General features: G+C 35.1%; 1 protein-coding gene across 5 annotated transcripts in view; it reads left to right on the forward strand.

The window, feature by feature from the left end:
* LOC145296644 (armadillo-like helical domain containing protein 1) overlaps nt 1-17,163 on the forward strand; it is a 217,472-nt gene that overhangs the window by 180,813 nt on the left and 19,496 nt on the right. For all 5 annotated transcript variants that reach the window (XM_080142573.1, XM_080142574.1, XM_080142571.1 and 2 more), the window contains one exon: nt 2,394-2,471. In XM_080142573.1, the coding sequence (XP_079998699.1) occupies nt 2,394-2,471 (78 nt within the window). The remainder of the gene's footprint in view (nt 1-2,393; nt 2,472-17,163) is intronic.

A 17,163-nucleotide genomic window follows, 5' to 3' on the forward strand; every position in this document is an offset into this window, starting at 1 on the left:
TTTATTGTCATCCAAATTGATGAAATCGCCCATTTTTCAATCAGATCAGTTGATTACCTGTTCTACCGTGGTGCGCTGGGACAAAGTTTCACATGCCTCCCCACAGTGACTTAGTCCACAATATATGGTATATAGATTGCACTGTAGAAAACCTACTGCTATATAAGAGTGTTAACTTTGGTCAAAGTCGAATTGTCATTTCTTTATTTTAATTTTTTCGATTATCGATTTTCGATACTTATCAAAGGCATTCCAAGACAAAACATATCTAAGAACACTCTCAGACACATAAAATACATTTTTGTGAAATTAAAAAAAAAAATACCCAACCGTTCCAGAATCCATAAGGAACGAAGCCACACATACAGAGGCACACACAGACAAAGTGACTTTTATATATAAGTAGAAATATAAAGAAGGAATGAACATGAATGAAAATTCATATAGATAAAAATATAAAGAAAGAATGAACGTGAACATAAAAACAACAATGGGTAAATAATTATATAGATCATAAAGTAGAGGGAAACATATGAATTAAAATTAGTTGCTCGAAATACTGCAGATATATAATACGCTCAATAGACAGGAGTTTGATCATTTAGTGATAAAGCAGATTAAATGGAAAGCAAATGAAATTAATAAATTAATATAAGATCATTTACATATGTTCAAAGAAATCAAAACGCTCAAAACCTGGAATAGTGTACGATCGTTTCAGAGACGATAGGTATATTTTAATACAGTCTTCTCATCAGTACAAGGAATGGAGGAGAAGAGTTGACATTAAATTAACGATCAATTAGCAGCAGCAAGAAAATTAGGCTTCCATATCAAAGGGTAACAGGAAAAAACAATAAACAAGTAATAATAAATCTAGGAAGGGTATAGATAAAGAACCAGAAAACGCAGAAACAATAATGGCTTTAATATCGTAACACACGATGCAACTATTCTTCACATTTTTTCCAGATTTATGTGATCATGCCCAGTTTTTTTCCTTTTCTTTTTAAAGTTAAAAAGTTCCTATTTTTCTGATGAGTCAGTGCAGAAAATATTCAAAATTGATATAATAATAAATGATTGTTTCTGTGCTATGAAAGCAGTGCTGTAAAAATGTAGACATTTTAACATGTTGAAACAAATAAATGGTAAGATGAATAAAATCTTCGTATTTTTAATATATCTGTTTTATTAACTATTTCTATATGATTTGTAATTAAATTTAACATATATCGAGCTTCATAAATAAGAGGCTTAGTATAAATAAAAGGTGAAATATGATTGAAAACGTATATTTTTCCATCAACATATATATATATGTGTGTGTGTGTGTATATATATATATATATATATATATATATATATATATATGAGTTAAAACGGAATATCCAACTGTTTCTTAATTATTTCTTATTTTATAGGGTAGGGGGATTTCTTCTCTGAATATCATCGTTTAGTAAGTGGTTCAAATTTTTTAGTTCTCATTCTATTCCACCTTATCTATATTTCTTTTAATTTCGTCCCTTTGATCTTTTTGTCGATTTTTGATGATTTCGGTTTGTCTCTGATAAGCTGCGTGATTGCATAATGAACTTTATTTTCTGTCATCGTAGCATTGTATTGTAAATTGTGTATGTATTATTAGAGTATCAATTCTCTATTGATTATTATATATTACGAGGAATAATTTGACCGGTGAACTAATTCACAAAACAAATAAAAATATAATAATGATAATGTCCTTCATCAAATTCCATCTGTGTTTGTTTACAATATCACGTCAGCTGATATTTGGGCTTAAAGATTAATGCTCTGGAAAAGTCATTTCTGATTGATGCTTAGTTTTAAAATATGCAAGCAAAGAAATGATTTGCAGCGATTTTAATCGTAAATTGAACTCATCAATAAGTAAAAGTTAAAATAAAATGGTGAGGTGCACCCGGACTTGAACAAAGGATTATTCGATCCGTAGTCAAATTCTCTACCACTAAGCTATATCTCCAGATTATAATAAATCTGTTTTTTTTTTAAGAAGAAATGATTTATTGAAATTTTATTATGTCCCTTTGTCGGTGTAACGTAAAATATTCCCCTATAAAAATTATTCTTTTTTATCTATAAGAGAGAAAAGCTATTTTTAAGATCGGAGTTTTTCTATTTTCGATACTTATCAGATGAATTTCTGTACAAAATATATCTAAGTATACTGCCAGACATAAAATTACCTTCGTGTGAAATTTGCAAAAGATAGGCTCAGCTGTTGTGGAAACTATGAAGAAAGGAACTCACACAAACACGCACACAAGGTGACTTTTATATAATAGTAGAGGTAGAGATTACTTTCAGTTTTCTTTTCTGTTCATTTCTTTTCTCTGCCTTCTTTTGTACAGTATTTGAGCAGGACATACCCTGATGTTGCTACAGAAGTTAGTGAAAAGCTTGGAGATTTTCTCTTTCAGATGTTAATGGTAAGTAATTAAAAATGTTTGTTTTATAATTAGTGCAGCACTGTCTGCCAAGCACCAGTCCCTGTTGTATTGCCACAGTTGCATCTCTATGCCTGTTTTACATTTGATGAACATACGCAAATACTTCTGACCTATCAGACTGAAAACAAAATCCCACACCTTATCGCTAGATGCCTGAATATTTTCCACCCTTATATCTTTTTTTTCTGACAGCTTACCTTTGCAATTCTTTCTATGGTCATTGTTCTCCAATTCGACCAACATGCAAAAATTTAAATGTAATCATAACAAATATCTTGCTGCTCAACTCTCTGTGAAGGAGTCCTAGACACAGGTCACCAAATGGTCAATCCTCAGCAATCTCTAACTAGGGGTCCCTTGTCACATACGCATCATGATCGTCCTTCATAGGGAATTCTCTGCAAGTTCTCTCAGCGCAGCAGGATCTTTTTGATCGGGTTGGTCAGTGTTGATTTCACCTTCAGGTTGATATGCTGTGTCATGCTGGAAGTGAATAGATTTTCATGCACGCAAAAGAAAGACAGACTCAGATATCTCTATTCTATTTGGTTAATTTAAGTTCAATATACAAAATTTGATATACACTTATATAGAATTGTTCAGTGGTTGATTTTCAATAAACATTATGGAGTCCCAATTAGATTTAATTACTTTCAGTTTTGGCGGTAGCGACGGACGGGTGGAGGAGGGGTGGCGGCGACTCTTCAATTAGGATTAGACTCGCTCAAAACTCAGCTTCAACTGATTAACTTTTTTGCCCAGGGATTTGCTTATATAGTGAGGTGATGGGTTAGGTAGGGCTGCCACCTAGACCAATCACCGCTGGTTACCTCATCGCAGAGGAATTCCTGATTCCCTGTGTGTGTGTGTGTGTGTGTGTGCTTGCGATCCTGCGAATGCTCGCAGTTTCTGTTCTCATGATCAGGGAGGTTAAGCCGTGATCCCTCGTCTGGCCTCAGAAATGAAATTATATTCGTTATGTTCTTTAAAATGACACAAATTGTCACTTTTCCACCAAACAATAAAATATGTATGTCGGTTTCACTAAAATAATAAAATTCATAACTTAACTCTTCCTTTCAGCAAGGTTGGTCACCGCTGCCCGGGCACGCAATAATGCTTAACAATTAACACAAGCATAATTGCCTGGCATTTTTCAATGTTTCGGGAGTCTTAATCTCCCCCCAATCGAGAGCCCTGCCGTTAAACACTTGTTGCCTTTCTTTAAATCTATTTCTAATAATAGTAACTCTTTACACATCGTTGGAAATATGCCTTATTGAGAACGCAGAAAAGTAAAATAAGAAATAAGATCTAATTATATTTCATACAAATTCCCTTTCTTTTTCGTTCAAGCTTTATAAACTGAGGAAAGAATGGTATTAATCATATCTCTGGCTAAGACTTTATTTATTCCTCTTTCTTTTAAGACACATCTTACACATCCATTGTATCATTTTCATATCATTTCTCTCCATGCAACATATACCGTCAGTCCTCACTGGTCAAGTTTCACTTCCATATAATCATCACACTGCACACACATGCCTATAGACTCTACTCTTTGTTGGAAGAGGTAACGCTCTGCTGGTTTGTAATTGTAAAAATACAAATAAATTGTAAAATAATCTTTTGTAAAAATTTATTTCCTTTAGAATGAAGATATTCGGTTTACTATATATAACCGGGATATACAAGAGTCTGGGTCGATCTGATTGAAATTTTGTATAAATCTTTCCTATAACAAGATGCAGCGAACTGAGTATTATGGTATCCGTTTGATGCATGGTTAAGGATTAATAGTGATCAGTCATCACAATACCACATTGACTCTATAAGTTTCTCAGAAACTACTCAGCTGATTGAGTAGTTGAAATTTTGTATGAACCTTTGTCATGATAAGGTCAAGCGAACTGAGTATTATGGTATTTATTAGATGCACAGTTAGGGATTATTATGGATTGATAGGATAAGTATTCAATGCAAAAATGAGAAAAAAATTAACCATATCAACCATCAATTTGGCATAAAGCACTCATTCTACGTCAACAGGCTATAACTTTTGTCCGTTAAAAACCGATAAATTAATCTAATATACTTATAATTTTTCTGAAAGGGAAGATTTTAGTTTCTGAGAAGTTTATAGCTGAAAGATCTGGGGTTGACATTATAATGCCGGATGTTCTGTGAACAAAACGGTATATAGAAATATACTGGTGTGTTTGCTTTGAAAAAATAATCAGAAAAATGAATAAAATCTCGGCTACAGGAATCTAGCCTAATATTGTATATTTATATATGCTATGTTATTATATGTAAACAATCATTGAGCTTTTACCTTGTAAACGGTGGGCTCTCTGTTGGATTATGACAAGGCAATACCGGGTCTTGGAGTTGGACCATAGAGAATACTAAGTTTTTGTCTCCCATTTGCAGATTAAATGGCATAAGTCAAGGGAAACAAAGAAAACAATATGAATTCCGATTTATGGAATGACAATAAAAACGGATTGTTTTTGGTTAACAGCAGAACAACAAACAGAGAGACGAGTAAACATAAATGTGTGTGTGATCGCATTTTATCAAAAACTACCACACACGTCCTCTCTCTCTCTCTCTCTCTCTCTCTCTCTCTCTCTCTCTCTCTCTCTCTCTCTCTCTTTCCATATCACTTGTCACAAGCTATGAGTTTGATTTTATGCAAGGGGGTAAAAAGAGGGTGTAAATTCAAATTAAAATATTTCCGATATTTGTAATATTTAATGAAAAAAACAAACATGTCAGACATCAATGGATAAATATTCCTCAAATTTCTTGTTTTTGGTCTTCCACGTCCTCTTTTGCCAGGTGTTGCACCAAAGAGCAGATATTTTGTTAGGCATCTGTTTTGGCTACATATCCCAAAAATCGCAATTCTCTGTCATTGATGTTGTTCAGCAGTTTTCAGCATGGTCCAATTTTCTCTAGAACATATTCATTTGTATGTTTGTCGTGTCGGCTTACACACAGAAATCCACAGTAGCACTACAATTCAAAAGCAACAACTTTCCTCTTTGTCGATTTCCTGCAAGGCCCAACATTCTGCTCCATATGTTGCTGTTGAGAATATTAAAACTCGCAGAAGTCATTTCTTTGAGCATTGTGAAATGGATATGTCTTCCCGGATATGGTTAGCGCAATCATTGCTGTCTTTGCCATTCTTACTTCTTTGATGTAATCTACTTTATTTATGAAAACTTCATCCAGGTAGTTGAAATTTTCTACATTTTGATTCTCCACAGAAAAAAATTATTTATTATTGTTTTTCATTTTTTTTATTAAATAAAAAATGTTAAAACTTTTATAACATGTGTTTTGAGCATGTTTAGCTTCCTCAAATATTTTTTGGAAAAATAAATGTGGGTTCAATTTTATTAAAGTTTGGAATCATGCCCTGAAGCTAGCTCTCTCTCTCTCTCTCTCTCTCTCTCTCTCTCTCTCTCTATATATATATATATATATATATATATATATATATATATATATATATATATATATATATATATATATATATAGTGCAAAGTTTTGTTGACAATTCAAAGACTCACGTTCCTGGATTTTTCCATTACAGCTGTTTCATTAATGAGTGGCAATTTTACGATTTATGTTTCCCTAAAAATATCCCGTCCCCACCAACTTCTTCAGATGTTTATCCATTGGATTTTTACAACAAATGGTATATTTTTAACATGCTGGACATCGTATTCGGGTAAAAAGATTTCCACAGCCATGCTTCCTCATTTCCTCCGTCTTTTAGTGTTATGTAAATATAGTTTTCCGTTTTAACCCGTACTTCCGTATTTTTATTTTTTATTTATTATTTATGTTTGTTTTAATTTTCCCTGTTTTTCCAATTTGTTTTTTTCCTATTATCATATAATTTTATATAATTTTATTCCTATATTTATGCGTGTTTATTTTAATATTGTTTTTTGCTTAGTGTTTGAATTCGTATTATATTACCCGATGCAGGACAGGTCACTCTCGTGGTATCAATTTTTATCTAGGATTACCTCCCTTGCATTTTTTTTCCTAATCTGCTCTAGTGCATGAAATTAAATATATGTTTCTGTGCAAACACTCGTGGATTACATCTAGTCTTTTGTTTAATAATTTTTCTTTAGATATTAATATATGGTAAGATTCTAATATACATAGGTTGCATCTTTTCGATTTGCTAGGTTTATATTTTTCCCCCTTATCAATTATTGACCATCTTAATTTATATTAAGTTTTATTTTCCTTTAATTCCTTAATCCATACTGCTAAAGTGGTTGAGTTTTTCTTTGTTTTTTTTTCCGGTTGTTTTTGCTATTACTATTGGTTCTGGTTCTATTTTCGTTATAGTAGTTGTGGTCCTTTCTACCGTTGTTTTCATTTTTATTTACATTGTTGTCGTTTTCGTTATTTTTGGTGTTCTTTTCTTTCTCAGTTTCATTTTTAAACGATGCTAGGTGATTACGATATCTGTCCTTAAAGCAAGTTCCGGTACTCCCCAGATATACTTTAGTTTCATTATTTGTTATAACTTCACATTTGTATACTACGTTTGAAGTTAAACAGTTCCCCCTCATTGGACATTCATTAGGGTCCCGGCAGTTACATTCTTTTACATTGTTAGATTCATTTTCTGTCCTGTTTCTGTTTTTCAAAAATTTGTTTAATTTTGTATTATTTGAGCCAATTATGGTATTTGTTAAGTTAGCAGACGTTGAGTAGGATAGCCTAACAGTGTTTTTATTAATTATCTTACTTAGTTTACTATCTATAATTTGGTAAAATTCCCTCGGGATGTTATTTTTTATATGGTGGCTGAACGGTGAACCACGTCTGGCTTTTCCTTCTATTTTTCTTTTTAACTTCTCTTTCAGTTTTATTATAGTCTATCTTTTCATTTTTCTTTTTCGTATTTATTGTATGCTTTATTTTTTTTGTTTTTGCTCTGTTTTTTCCTTTTTTATATTTCCTCATCTACATATTGTAAGATATTACATTTGCATTGTTTATTGTTCTTTCTGTACCTATGTTATTGTTTTGAGTTTCCTTAATAAATTTAATTTGTTCTTTATATCCTGATCTTGATATGGCTTGGTTATAATATTCCTTGTTTTTATTGAATAATTCTTCATTTTGTGATATTTTGGGTATTCTTTTTGAGATGCTAGGTATAAGTGCTTTTTTCATACTATTCGGATGGTTGGACTTGTGATCTATGTAGAATATCGTTTGGTTGGGTTTATGGTAGGGTTCATAGGATTTGTTGTCTAGATTCAGGGTTATGTCTAAGAAGTTTACACATTTGTGGTTTGGGTCTATTGTTATATCTAGGTTCAGTTTACTGAAGAATTGTTTAATTTTTTTGTTTGCTTTTTTTTCAAATAACCTATTTGTTGAGTTCAAGTAGAATAATGCATCATCCCGGTATATACCTCCTCTTAGTCCTGGAATCTTTTTATATAGTTCATTTAGTATATAAAGACCTACAAGGTCTGTTACTTGTGCACTATCGGGGACCCCCATTGTGACGTCAAAGTTGAGGTTTCTGTTCTTTCTGGTCCATAGTTTGTTATCATATTTAATTAGAGTTCTTCTTGCTAGTCTTATAATGTCTAATTCTAAATTTGTTATCATTGTTAGTTTTCTAGCTAGTTCTAGCGCTTCCCCGAAGAGATTTGGTGAAATAGAGGGGTAATATGAATCTGTATCAAACGTAAGGAATTTTCTATTTTTGCCTTAGGGTAGTGTGTCGAACAATTCAATTACCTCTTCCGATGATTTCCACAAGCTATGGTAAATTTTGTTTTTTAATTTAGGTAGGATTTCATCTAGTATTTTTTTGCTAATATATATATATATATATATATATATATATATATATATATATATATAATATAATATAAAGCTGAACGTCTGTGTGTGTGTCTGGTCACGAATAGGCTCCTATATGGTTGACTATTATAGAAAACTGATTACATATAATGATACAAGATGTATCGAGACACAGGAATGGGTATGTTTGATCTGGCATAATGATGATTCATTAAAATTGTGCGGTCTGCATACGCGCCTGGTCCACAAAGCATGGAAATAAAAAATTTCAAAATTAAAAAAACGTTTACAAGTGTTTTTGATATAGATGTACATAATAATACTTTGATAAGTATGTTTTAACTTAAATAGGGATGGTATAATAAAATTGCGGGGTCTGCGTTCGCGCCTGGCCTCCATAGAATGGAAATAGGCACAAACTTTAATAAAGACTTTTCATATCTATCTGCGTAAGTATACTTTGATAATTATGTTTCAGTTTGAAGAAATATGGTAATATTTATTAATGACCTCCCCGACAAAATTGCTCTGAGATGGGTATATATGCTGATGACACTACACTCTATAATAGGCATGACAGGAAAAAAAATGATAACATATCTAAAGAAATTGCAGAAACACTAGTGGATGACCTCCAATCTGTAGTGGAATCGGGACATAAATGGATGGTCACATTCAATGCTGCCAAGACTAAACTGGTTTCCTTCAATAATTACAAGAAACCTTCTCTGCCACCAATAGCAATGGCCAGTGACTCCCTGTCCGAGAGTACATCTTTCAAACTGCTTGGCCTAAAGTTCACAGGAAACATGAGTTGGAACAATTATATTGAAAACATTGCCAGGGCCGCTGCAAGGAAGGTAGGCTCTCTCTACCGTGCTAGAAAACTACTGACACCTGAAAGTATCCTGTACCTCTACAAGGCCACCATTCGCCCATGTATGGAGTATTGTTGTCACATTTGGGCTGGTGCATCTGCTACTAGTCTCTCGCTCCTTGATAAGGTTCAAAGGAGAGTCGCCAATCTGATAGGCCTTGAACTAGCATCTAAGCTTCAGCCTCTGTCCCATCAACGAAACGTTGCATCCCTCTGCCTGCTCTACAAGTATTTTAATGGTGAATGCTCTGACGAACTGCAAGCACTTGTGCCCCCACGACGTGAGCACCCTCAACAAACCCGACAGGCTGCTAAATCCCACCCGCACACTGTAGAGATCCCTAGATGTAAAAGATCTACTCCAGTAGTTTCTTCCCCAGAATCGCTAGACTCTGGAATTCAATTCCAAATTCCTGCTTCCCCAACTGTACTGACATGCAGAAGTTCAAGTGCAACGTGAACCGACATCTTGCTGCCCAAATCCCTACATAGCGCCCCAGTAGTTGCTGCCCCTGATAGTAGCCCCCTACACCAAAGTGGCAATGCGCCTTGTGTGGGGTGAAAAAGTAATTAAAAAAAATAAATAAATAAATAAAAATAACCTATCATACTTTCATAAATCAGAGTCCATTTTCTGTAGGCTGCTTTTGAACCCAGTCAACGACAGGTACTTTTGATATATATATATATATATATATATGTATATGTATGTGTGTGTGTTTTATTTTACAACCTCAAAATATTAACTTTATATATATATATAAAGTTAATATTTTGAGGTTGTAAAATAAAACACATACACACACACACACACACACACATATATATATAAAATAAATTATATAAACATTTTAAAAAAGGCCTTATGTGGATGTATTTACGTTTCAATGTTAACCGTATCCTCGGGAGTTTGAAATTTTATGAGACAGTCAGGGGTTCGAAAATATATGATTAACAATGAAATGCAGATTGAGCAGGGTAAGACCTTTTTATATTTAACCCCTTACCTGATGGTTAAGGTCGTAAAGTAGATATATCTGCATAAGACCTTTTCTGATGTTCATATGACATAGTATATTAAAGCTCTACGTATGTATTGAGCACTTTTTCAAAAGACTGTTTTCTATAGTTCAATACATTTGAACTGTATATTAGTCCTTGTGCGAAAGAGCAGGACACAAAATGTTTTAAATAATAATAATAATAGAATAACAATAACAAAGACTTTCGCTAGCGAGGACTACTATTGACCGTAACCAGTTATACAGTCGTTTTTTGTTTTAATTTTTAAATTTTTTATTTCCATACTTTGTGGACCAGGCGCGAATGCAGACCCCACAATTTTAATGAACCACAGTTCTGCCAGATCAAACATACCCATTCCTGTGTCTCGATACATCTTCTATCATTATATGTAATTAGTTTTTTAAAATAGTCAACCATATAGGAGCCTATTCGTGACCACACACACACACACACATTCAGCTTTATATTATATATCTATATATTTATTTATATATATATATATATATATATATATATATATATATATATATATATATATATATATATATATATATATATTCATATATTCACATTTCAACATGCTACACTAAGCACGTATGCATTTTAAACCCAGTTATTCATACATTCGTAATTTTATTGTGATTTTAAATGACCAACAACTTCTGTAATTCGCCATATGCGTTGATATTTATTCCTAAGTAGTTCAAAGCGATCAGCTTTCATTGCGTTATCTCTCCAATCGCTGTCGAATGTTTTATGTCTTTTCTCACCGATTATTCATTTGTCACATCAAATCATTCAGGTCAGCCTATGATCTATGATCCAACCGGCTTAACCGGCGATTCAAAGTCGGTCGTGTCCCTGTCAATCCGGACCCCACCCCGACTTTCACAGAAACAAGAAAAGAATTATGTGACCTTATGTAATGCTCTATTTATTCATTCTTATTCACATAGAGCCTTTAATAGGTCAACGTTTTCAAATGACATTAAACAAGCGCAACATTTTCTGAACCCATAACTTCAGTAATGGAAGCTTTATTTTAACACGTTTTTTTTTTAAGTTTACAATATGCTTTTGATTGTTTTGAAGTATCTTTGGACCAAACAACCCACAATTATTAAAGGGGACACGAGTGGGTTATGAATACAACCGAAAGCAATGTGTAACGTTAAAGACTATGTAAAATTTAATAAAGACTATAAAACTTATTGAAGTCTACATAAAACTTAACAAAGACTGCATAAAAGTGAGTAAATTCTGTATAAAATATATGTGTGTCTGGCGTGCGTGTTATGTAGATAGAGAATCTCATCATCATATTTGTTTTAATGTCCGTTTATCATGCTGGTATATGCTGGGTGGCTTTTAGAAATTACCTTCTTTAGAAGTCTGCAAGCAATCACTAGTTAATATGGACCAAATCTCAAGAAGCAATTCAAAATGCAATCATATATATATATATATATATAAATTTCGAAGGAGCAAAAACAAAAAAAATGCCCTTTTTTCTTTTGTGTGTGCGTGTGTGTGTGAGTGTAGGCTACCATTTCCCACTTGGTATTTCCGTATACAAAACTTTAAAGGCAAACTCCTCCCTTGAGGCTTGCATTTACAAATATCTGTGGATTGAGAACTAACTTAAATGATGTAGAATCATTTATCCTAACAAACTCCCCGGATATATTAGCACTAAGGGAAACTAACTTGCACTCCTCCATCCCATCTAACATCTTTAACATGTCTGGTTATCTTCCATTTTGTCGTAAGGACTCTGACAGACACATGCATGGATTTGGAGTTTATATTCGTAACACCCTCCTCATGTCTAGGGAATCTAAACTAGAATCAGGTGACCAGCCCTTCACGTGCTTTAAACTAACTTTACAACATAGCGTTAGCTACCTGTATTTTCTTTATCGCTCTCCATCAACTCAGGACTGTACTATAATCAATCATGTTTCTTACAGCATAGATGTAGCACTCTCCCTTGACACTAGCACCCAAATACATGTATTTGGTGACTTTAACGTCCACCACAGAAATTGGCTTGGCTTCTCTAACTACACTGACACAACTGGTAGTGTCATCCATAACTTTGCTATATCCCATTCCCTGACACAGACAGTAACATTCCTGACCTGTCTCCCAAATCGCCAGGTCCAGCAAACCTCACTTTTTTACTACAATAAGGCTGACTGGGATGCCATTAGAGATCACATCAGAGATACCCCATGGAGAAATATCTTTTCTCTTCCTGAAGAACAGTGCACAAATGAGACTACTGAATGGTTCAAAGCAGTAATTGAAGCACATGTTCTTACACAGAAGTTCTATAGTAAACCCTACTCTCCCCAATAGTTTACTTCTACATGCACAGCTGCCATTGCTCAGAGGCAAAATGCATGCTGCAGATTTATCCGGCATAAGTCATGTACAAATAGACAAAAGTATATAGAAGCTATAAATAATTACAAGAAAGAAGTAGCAACAGCTAAGAGTAAATATACTGAAGCCACCAGGAAACGCATTGAAGTGCAAAAATTAGGAACTCGTGATTTTTGGAAAATCTACAATAGTGTAGTAAATAATGGGCAATCGACACTATCAAACAATCATGAGGTTGTTTGCACAGCAACTGAGAAAGCTAACATGCTTGCCTGTCAGTTTGCCTCAAACTCTACCTTGGACCCAGCAAGCCATTCCCTCCCTGATTTTCCTTTGCAGACAGAAACCATGCTAGATGATTTAAAGATCACGCCCTCCCAAGTACATTATATTATAAAAAACCTAGACACCTCAAAAGCATGTGGACCTGACCTCATCCCAGCTGTGCTATTAAAAAAATACTTCGCTGAAGTCGCTCCTGTTTTCTCTTAACTCTTTAACAAATGCCTTAACGAATCTTGCTTTCCTGGCTGCTGGAAAACTGCTTCTGTGGTACCAGTTTACAAAAACTCTGGCAAAAGAACTGACCCATTAAATTACGCTCAATTAGCCTCCTCCCTCTTTTCGCCAAAATATTTGAGTCCTTAATTAATCAAGCTCTAGTCCACCACCTTACAGCTGCTACACTTCTGTCAAACTACCAATATGGATTTAGGCAAGCCCGTTCTACTGCAGATATTCTAACTGTAATCTCTGAACGTTTATACCAAGCAATAGATAAGGCAGGAGAGGGGAGGGCAGTAGCCCTAGATATATCTAAGGCTTTTGACAGGGTATGGTACGATGGTCTTCTCATGAAAATAAAATCGTATGGTATTGCTGGACGAATGCTTAGCATAATTAGATCCTTCTTAAACAAGAGAAGAATCTACATTGTCCTCGATGGGCATTCATCCAAACAATTCGATATAAATGCGGGTGTACTTCAGGGATCGATCCTTGTACCTTTATTATTTCTGATATTCATAAATGACTTACATGATAAAATTCTACAACGGTGTAATAAATAATGGGCAATCAACTATTCCCCCAATGTCCAATAAACATGAGGTTGTTTGCTCAGCAACCGAGAAGGATAACATGCTTGCCAGTCGGTTTGCTTAAAACTCCACACTGGACCCTGCTAACCACCCCCTCCCTGACTTTTCTTTGCAGACAGACGCCATACTAGACGATCTAGAAATCACCCTTTCTCAGGTGAATGCTATCATAAAAAAATCTTGACACTTCAAAAGCATGTGGACCTGATCTCATCCCGGCTGTGCGATTAAAAAAGTGCTCCGCCAAAGTAGCTCCAGTTCTCTCCAAACTTTACAACAAATGCCTTAATGAACCTTGCTTTCCTGCCTGCTGGAAAACTGCTTCTGTGGTACCAGTTTTTAAGAATTCTGGCGAAAGAACTGACCCAGCAAATTACCGCTCCATTAGCCTCCTTCCACTTTTTGCCAAAATATTTGAGTCCATAATTAACCAAGCTCTAGTCCACCACCTCTCAGATGCTAAACTTCTGACCGACCAACAATATGGATTTGGGCAAGCCCATTCCATAGCAGATATCCTAACTGTAATCTCTGAACATATATACTGTTCACTGGACAAAGCAGGGAAAGGTAGAGCAGTAGCTCTAGATATATCTAAGGCTTTTGACAGGGTATGGTATGAGGGTCTCCTCAGGAAAATCAGATCAGATGGTATCACTGGAAGAATACTTAACATAATTAAATCTTTGTTAGATAAGAGAAAAATCCAGGTTGTCATCGACGGTTGTACATCTAAACAATATGATATAAATGTGGGAGGGCCACAAGGGTCTATCCTTGGACCTCTATCATTCCTAATATTCATAAATGACCTCCCTGACAAAATTGTCTGTGAGATAGGTATATATGCTGATGACACCACGCTCTATAACAGACACGACAGGAAAACAAATGAACACATATCTAAAGAAATAGCAGAAACACTAGTGGATGACCTCCAATCTGTAGTGGAATCGGGACAAAAATGGATGATCACATTCAATGCTGCCAAGACTAAACTTGTTTACTTCAATAATTACAAGAAACCATCTCTACTACAGATAGCAATGGCTAAAGACTCTTTATCTGAATATACATCTTTTTAACTCCTTGGCCTAACGTTCACAGGAAACATGAGTTGGAACAATTACATTGAGAGCATTACCAGGAACGCTGCGAAGTAGGTAGGCTCTCTCCACTGTGCTAGAAAACTACTAACACCCGAAAGTATCCTGTACCTCTATAAGGCCACCATTCGCCCATGTATGGAGTATTGCTGTCATATTTGGGCTGGTGCATCTGCTACTAGTCTCTCGCTCCTAGACAAAGTTCAAAGGAGAGTCGCCAATCTGATAGACCCTGGACTGGCATCTTAGCTTTAGCCTCTGGCCCATTGAAGAAATGTTACATCCATCTGCCTGTTCTACAAGTATTTTAATGGTGAATGCTCTGACGAACTGCAAGCACTTGTGCCCCTATGAATTAAACACCCTCGACAAACCCGACAGGCAGCCAAATCCCAACCCCACACAGTAGAACCACTAGACTTTGGAATTCAATTCCAGGTCCCTGCTTCCCCAACTGTACTGATGTGCAGAAGTTCAAGTGTAACGTGAACCGACATCTTGCTGCCCAAATCCCTACTTAGTACCCCAGTAGTTGTTGCTCCTGATAGTAGCCCCCTTTACCAAAGTGGCAATGTGCCTTGTTTGGGGTGAAAATGTAATAAAAAAAAAAGGTGTATTTGCTGATGACACCACACTCTATAGCAGCCACGTGGGAAAACTAATGAGCACATATCTAAGGTAATGGCCGAAACCCTAGAAGAAGACCTTCAGTCTATCGTGGAATGTGGTAAAAAATGGATGGTAATGTTCAATGCTGCCAAGACAAAGTTTGTTTCCTTTAATAATTACATGAGACCTTACCAACCACAAATAGCTATGGCTAGAGATACTTTACCTGAGAGAACTTCATTCACGCTCCTTGGCTTAACGTTCACAGCAAACATGAGTTGGAATAGATACATCGTGAGCATTGCTAAGGCTGCTGCAAAGAAAGTGGGCTCTCTCTATCGTGTTAGAAAGTTAATTACGCCTGAAAGTATCCTGTACCTCTGCAAAGCCACCATTCGCCCATGTATGGAGTACTGCTGTCACATTTGGGCTGGTGCATCTGCTACTAGTCTCTCGCTCCTGGACAGCATCCAAAAGTGAGTCGCCAAACTAATAGGTCCCGAACTGTCATCTAAGCTTCAGCCTCTGTCCCACCGACGAACTGAACTGGCATCTAAGCTTCAGCCTCTGCCCCATCGACGAAATGTTATATCTCTCTGCCTGTTTTACAAGTATTTTAATAGTGGATGCTTTGACAAACTTCAAGCCCTTGTACCCCCTAGACGAAAATACCCCCGGCAAATCCGACAAGCAGCGAAATCCCACCCCTACACAGTTGAGATCTCTAGATGTAAGAAAGCCTTTTACTTTAATTGCTTCTTCCCCAGAACCGCAAAACTTTGGAATTATCTTCTGGTTTCCTGCTTCCCCAACTGTGCTGACATGCAAAAGTTCAAGTGTAATGTGAACAGACATCTTGTTGCTAAACTCCTTACATAGTACCCCTGCAACTTAAGTCCCTGATAGTAGCCCCCTACATTAAAGTGGCAACGTATCTTGTTTGGGGTGAAAATGTAATAAAAAAAAAACTAAAATGGGGAAAAAATTTATTTTCAAAATTTACTGCAACAGAAATGGCTTCTTTTCCTACTAGCAAAAAAAAAATATCCCCGTTTCCTAAAATAAAATGTTCATTCCAACTAGTCAGGAAAAGAAAAAAATATTCAAAACTTAAGGAGAAAAACCTTGAACAAATTAAAAATTTCATTTTTCCAGTTTGCAACAAATTAACCCCTGAATAAGTCAACTGTGATAAATGTGTACAAAATTAGATCAACCTTTGTAAATGAACAATTTCTTTTTTTCTAAGGGGAAGTTGTGTGTTCTCTTCCAGCTGAAAAGCCTAATTTGCATAAAAAGTGGTCAGTTATATTTAAAATTTAGATTAATTCTTTTTCTTTCTTATCCCCACAAAGTACAGCATAACGTTTATTTTCTTATTTTTTTTCCTTTACCGCAAGCAACAAAATTCAAAGTACAAAACGCCTTATAACAGAAGTCGAGTTTTTTTTCCAGAAACAAAAATTACATTTGCACAACTTAACAAGAAAAAAAATGAGTAAAAACGTCTGGTTTACAGTTCTTTCACTTTTTTTTTCGTAAAGAGACAAAGAGGGTTTGCTTACGACTTAGTCCAAACTTTTCTCGTATTTAAGTCAGAGCTTACTTGCATTGTTTCTTTATTTTTCTTTAAGAATCCTAGCATAAGCTATTTCGAATAGTTGCTGACAAATTATTTTGTTGTAAAATCGAATTAT

The sequence above is a fragment of the Euprymna scolopes genome, chromosome 17 (genome assembly GCF_053919585.1).
Source record: "Euprymna scolopes isolate OS-2025 chromosome 17, ASM5391958v1, whole genome shotgun sequence".
Classification (NCBI taxonomy): domain Eukaryota; kingdom Metazoa; phylum Mollusca; class Cephalopoda; order Sepiida; family Sepiolidae; genus Euprymna; species Euprymna scolopes.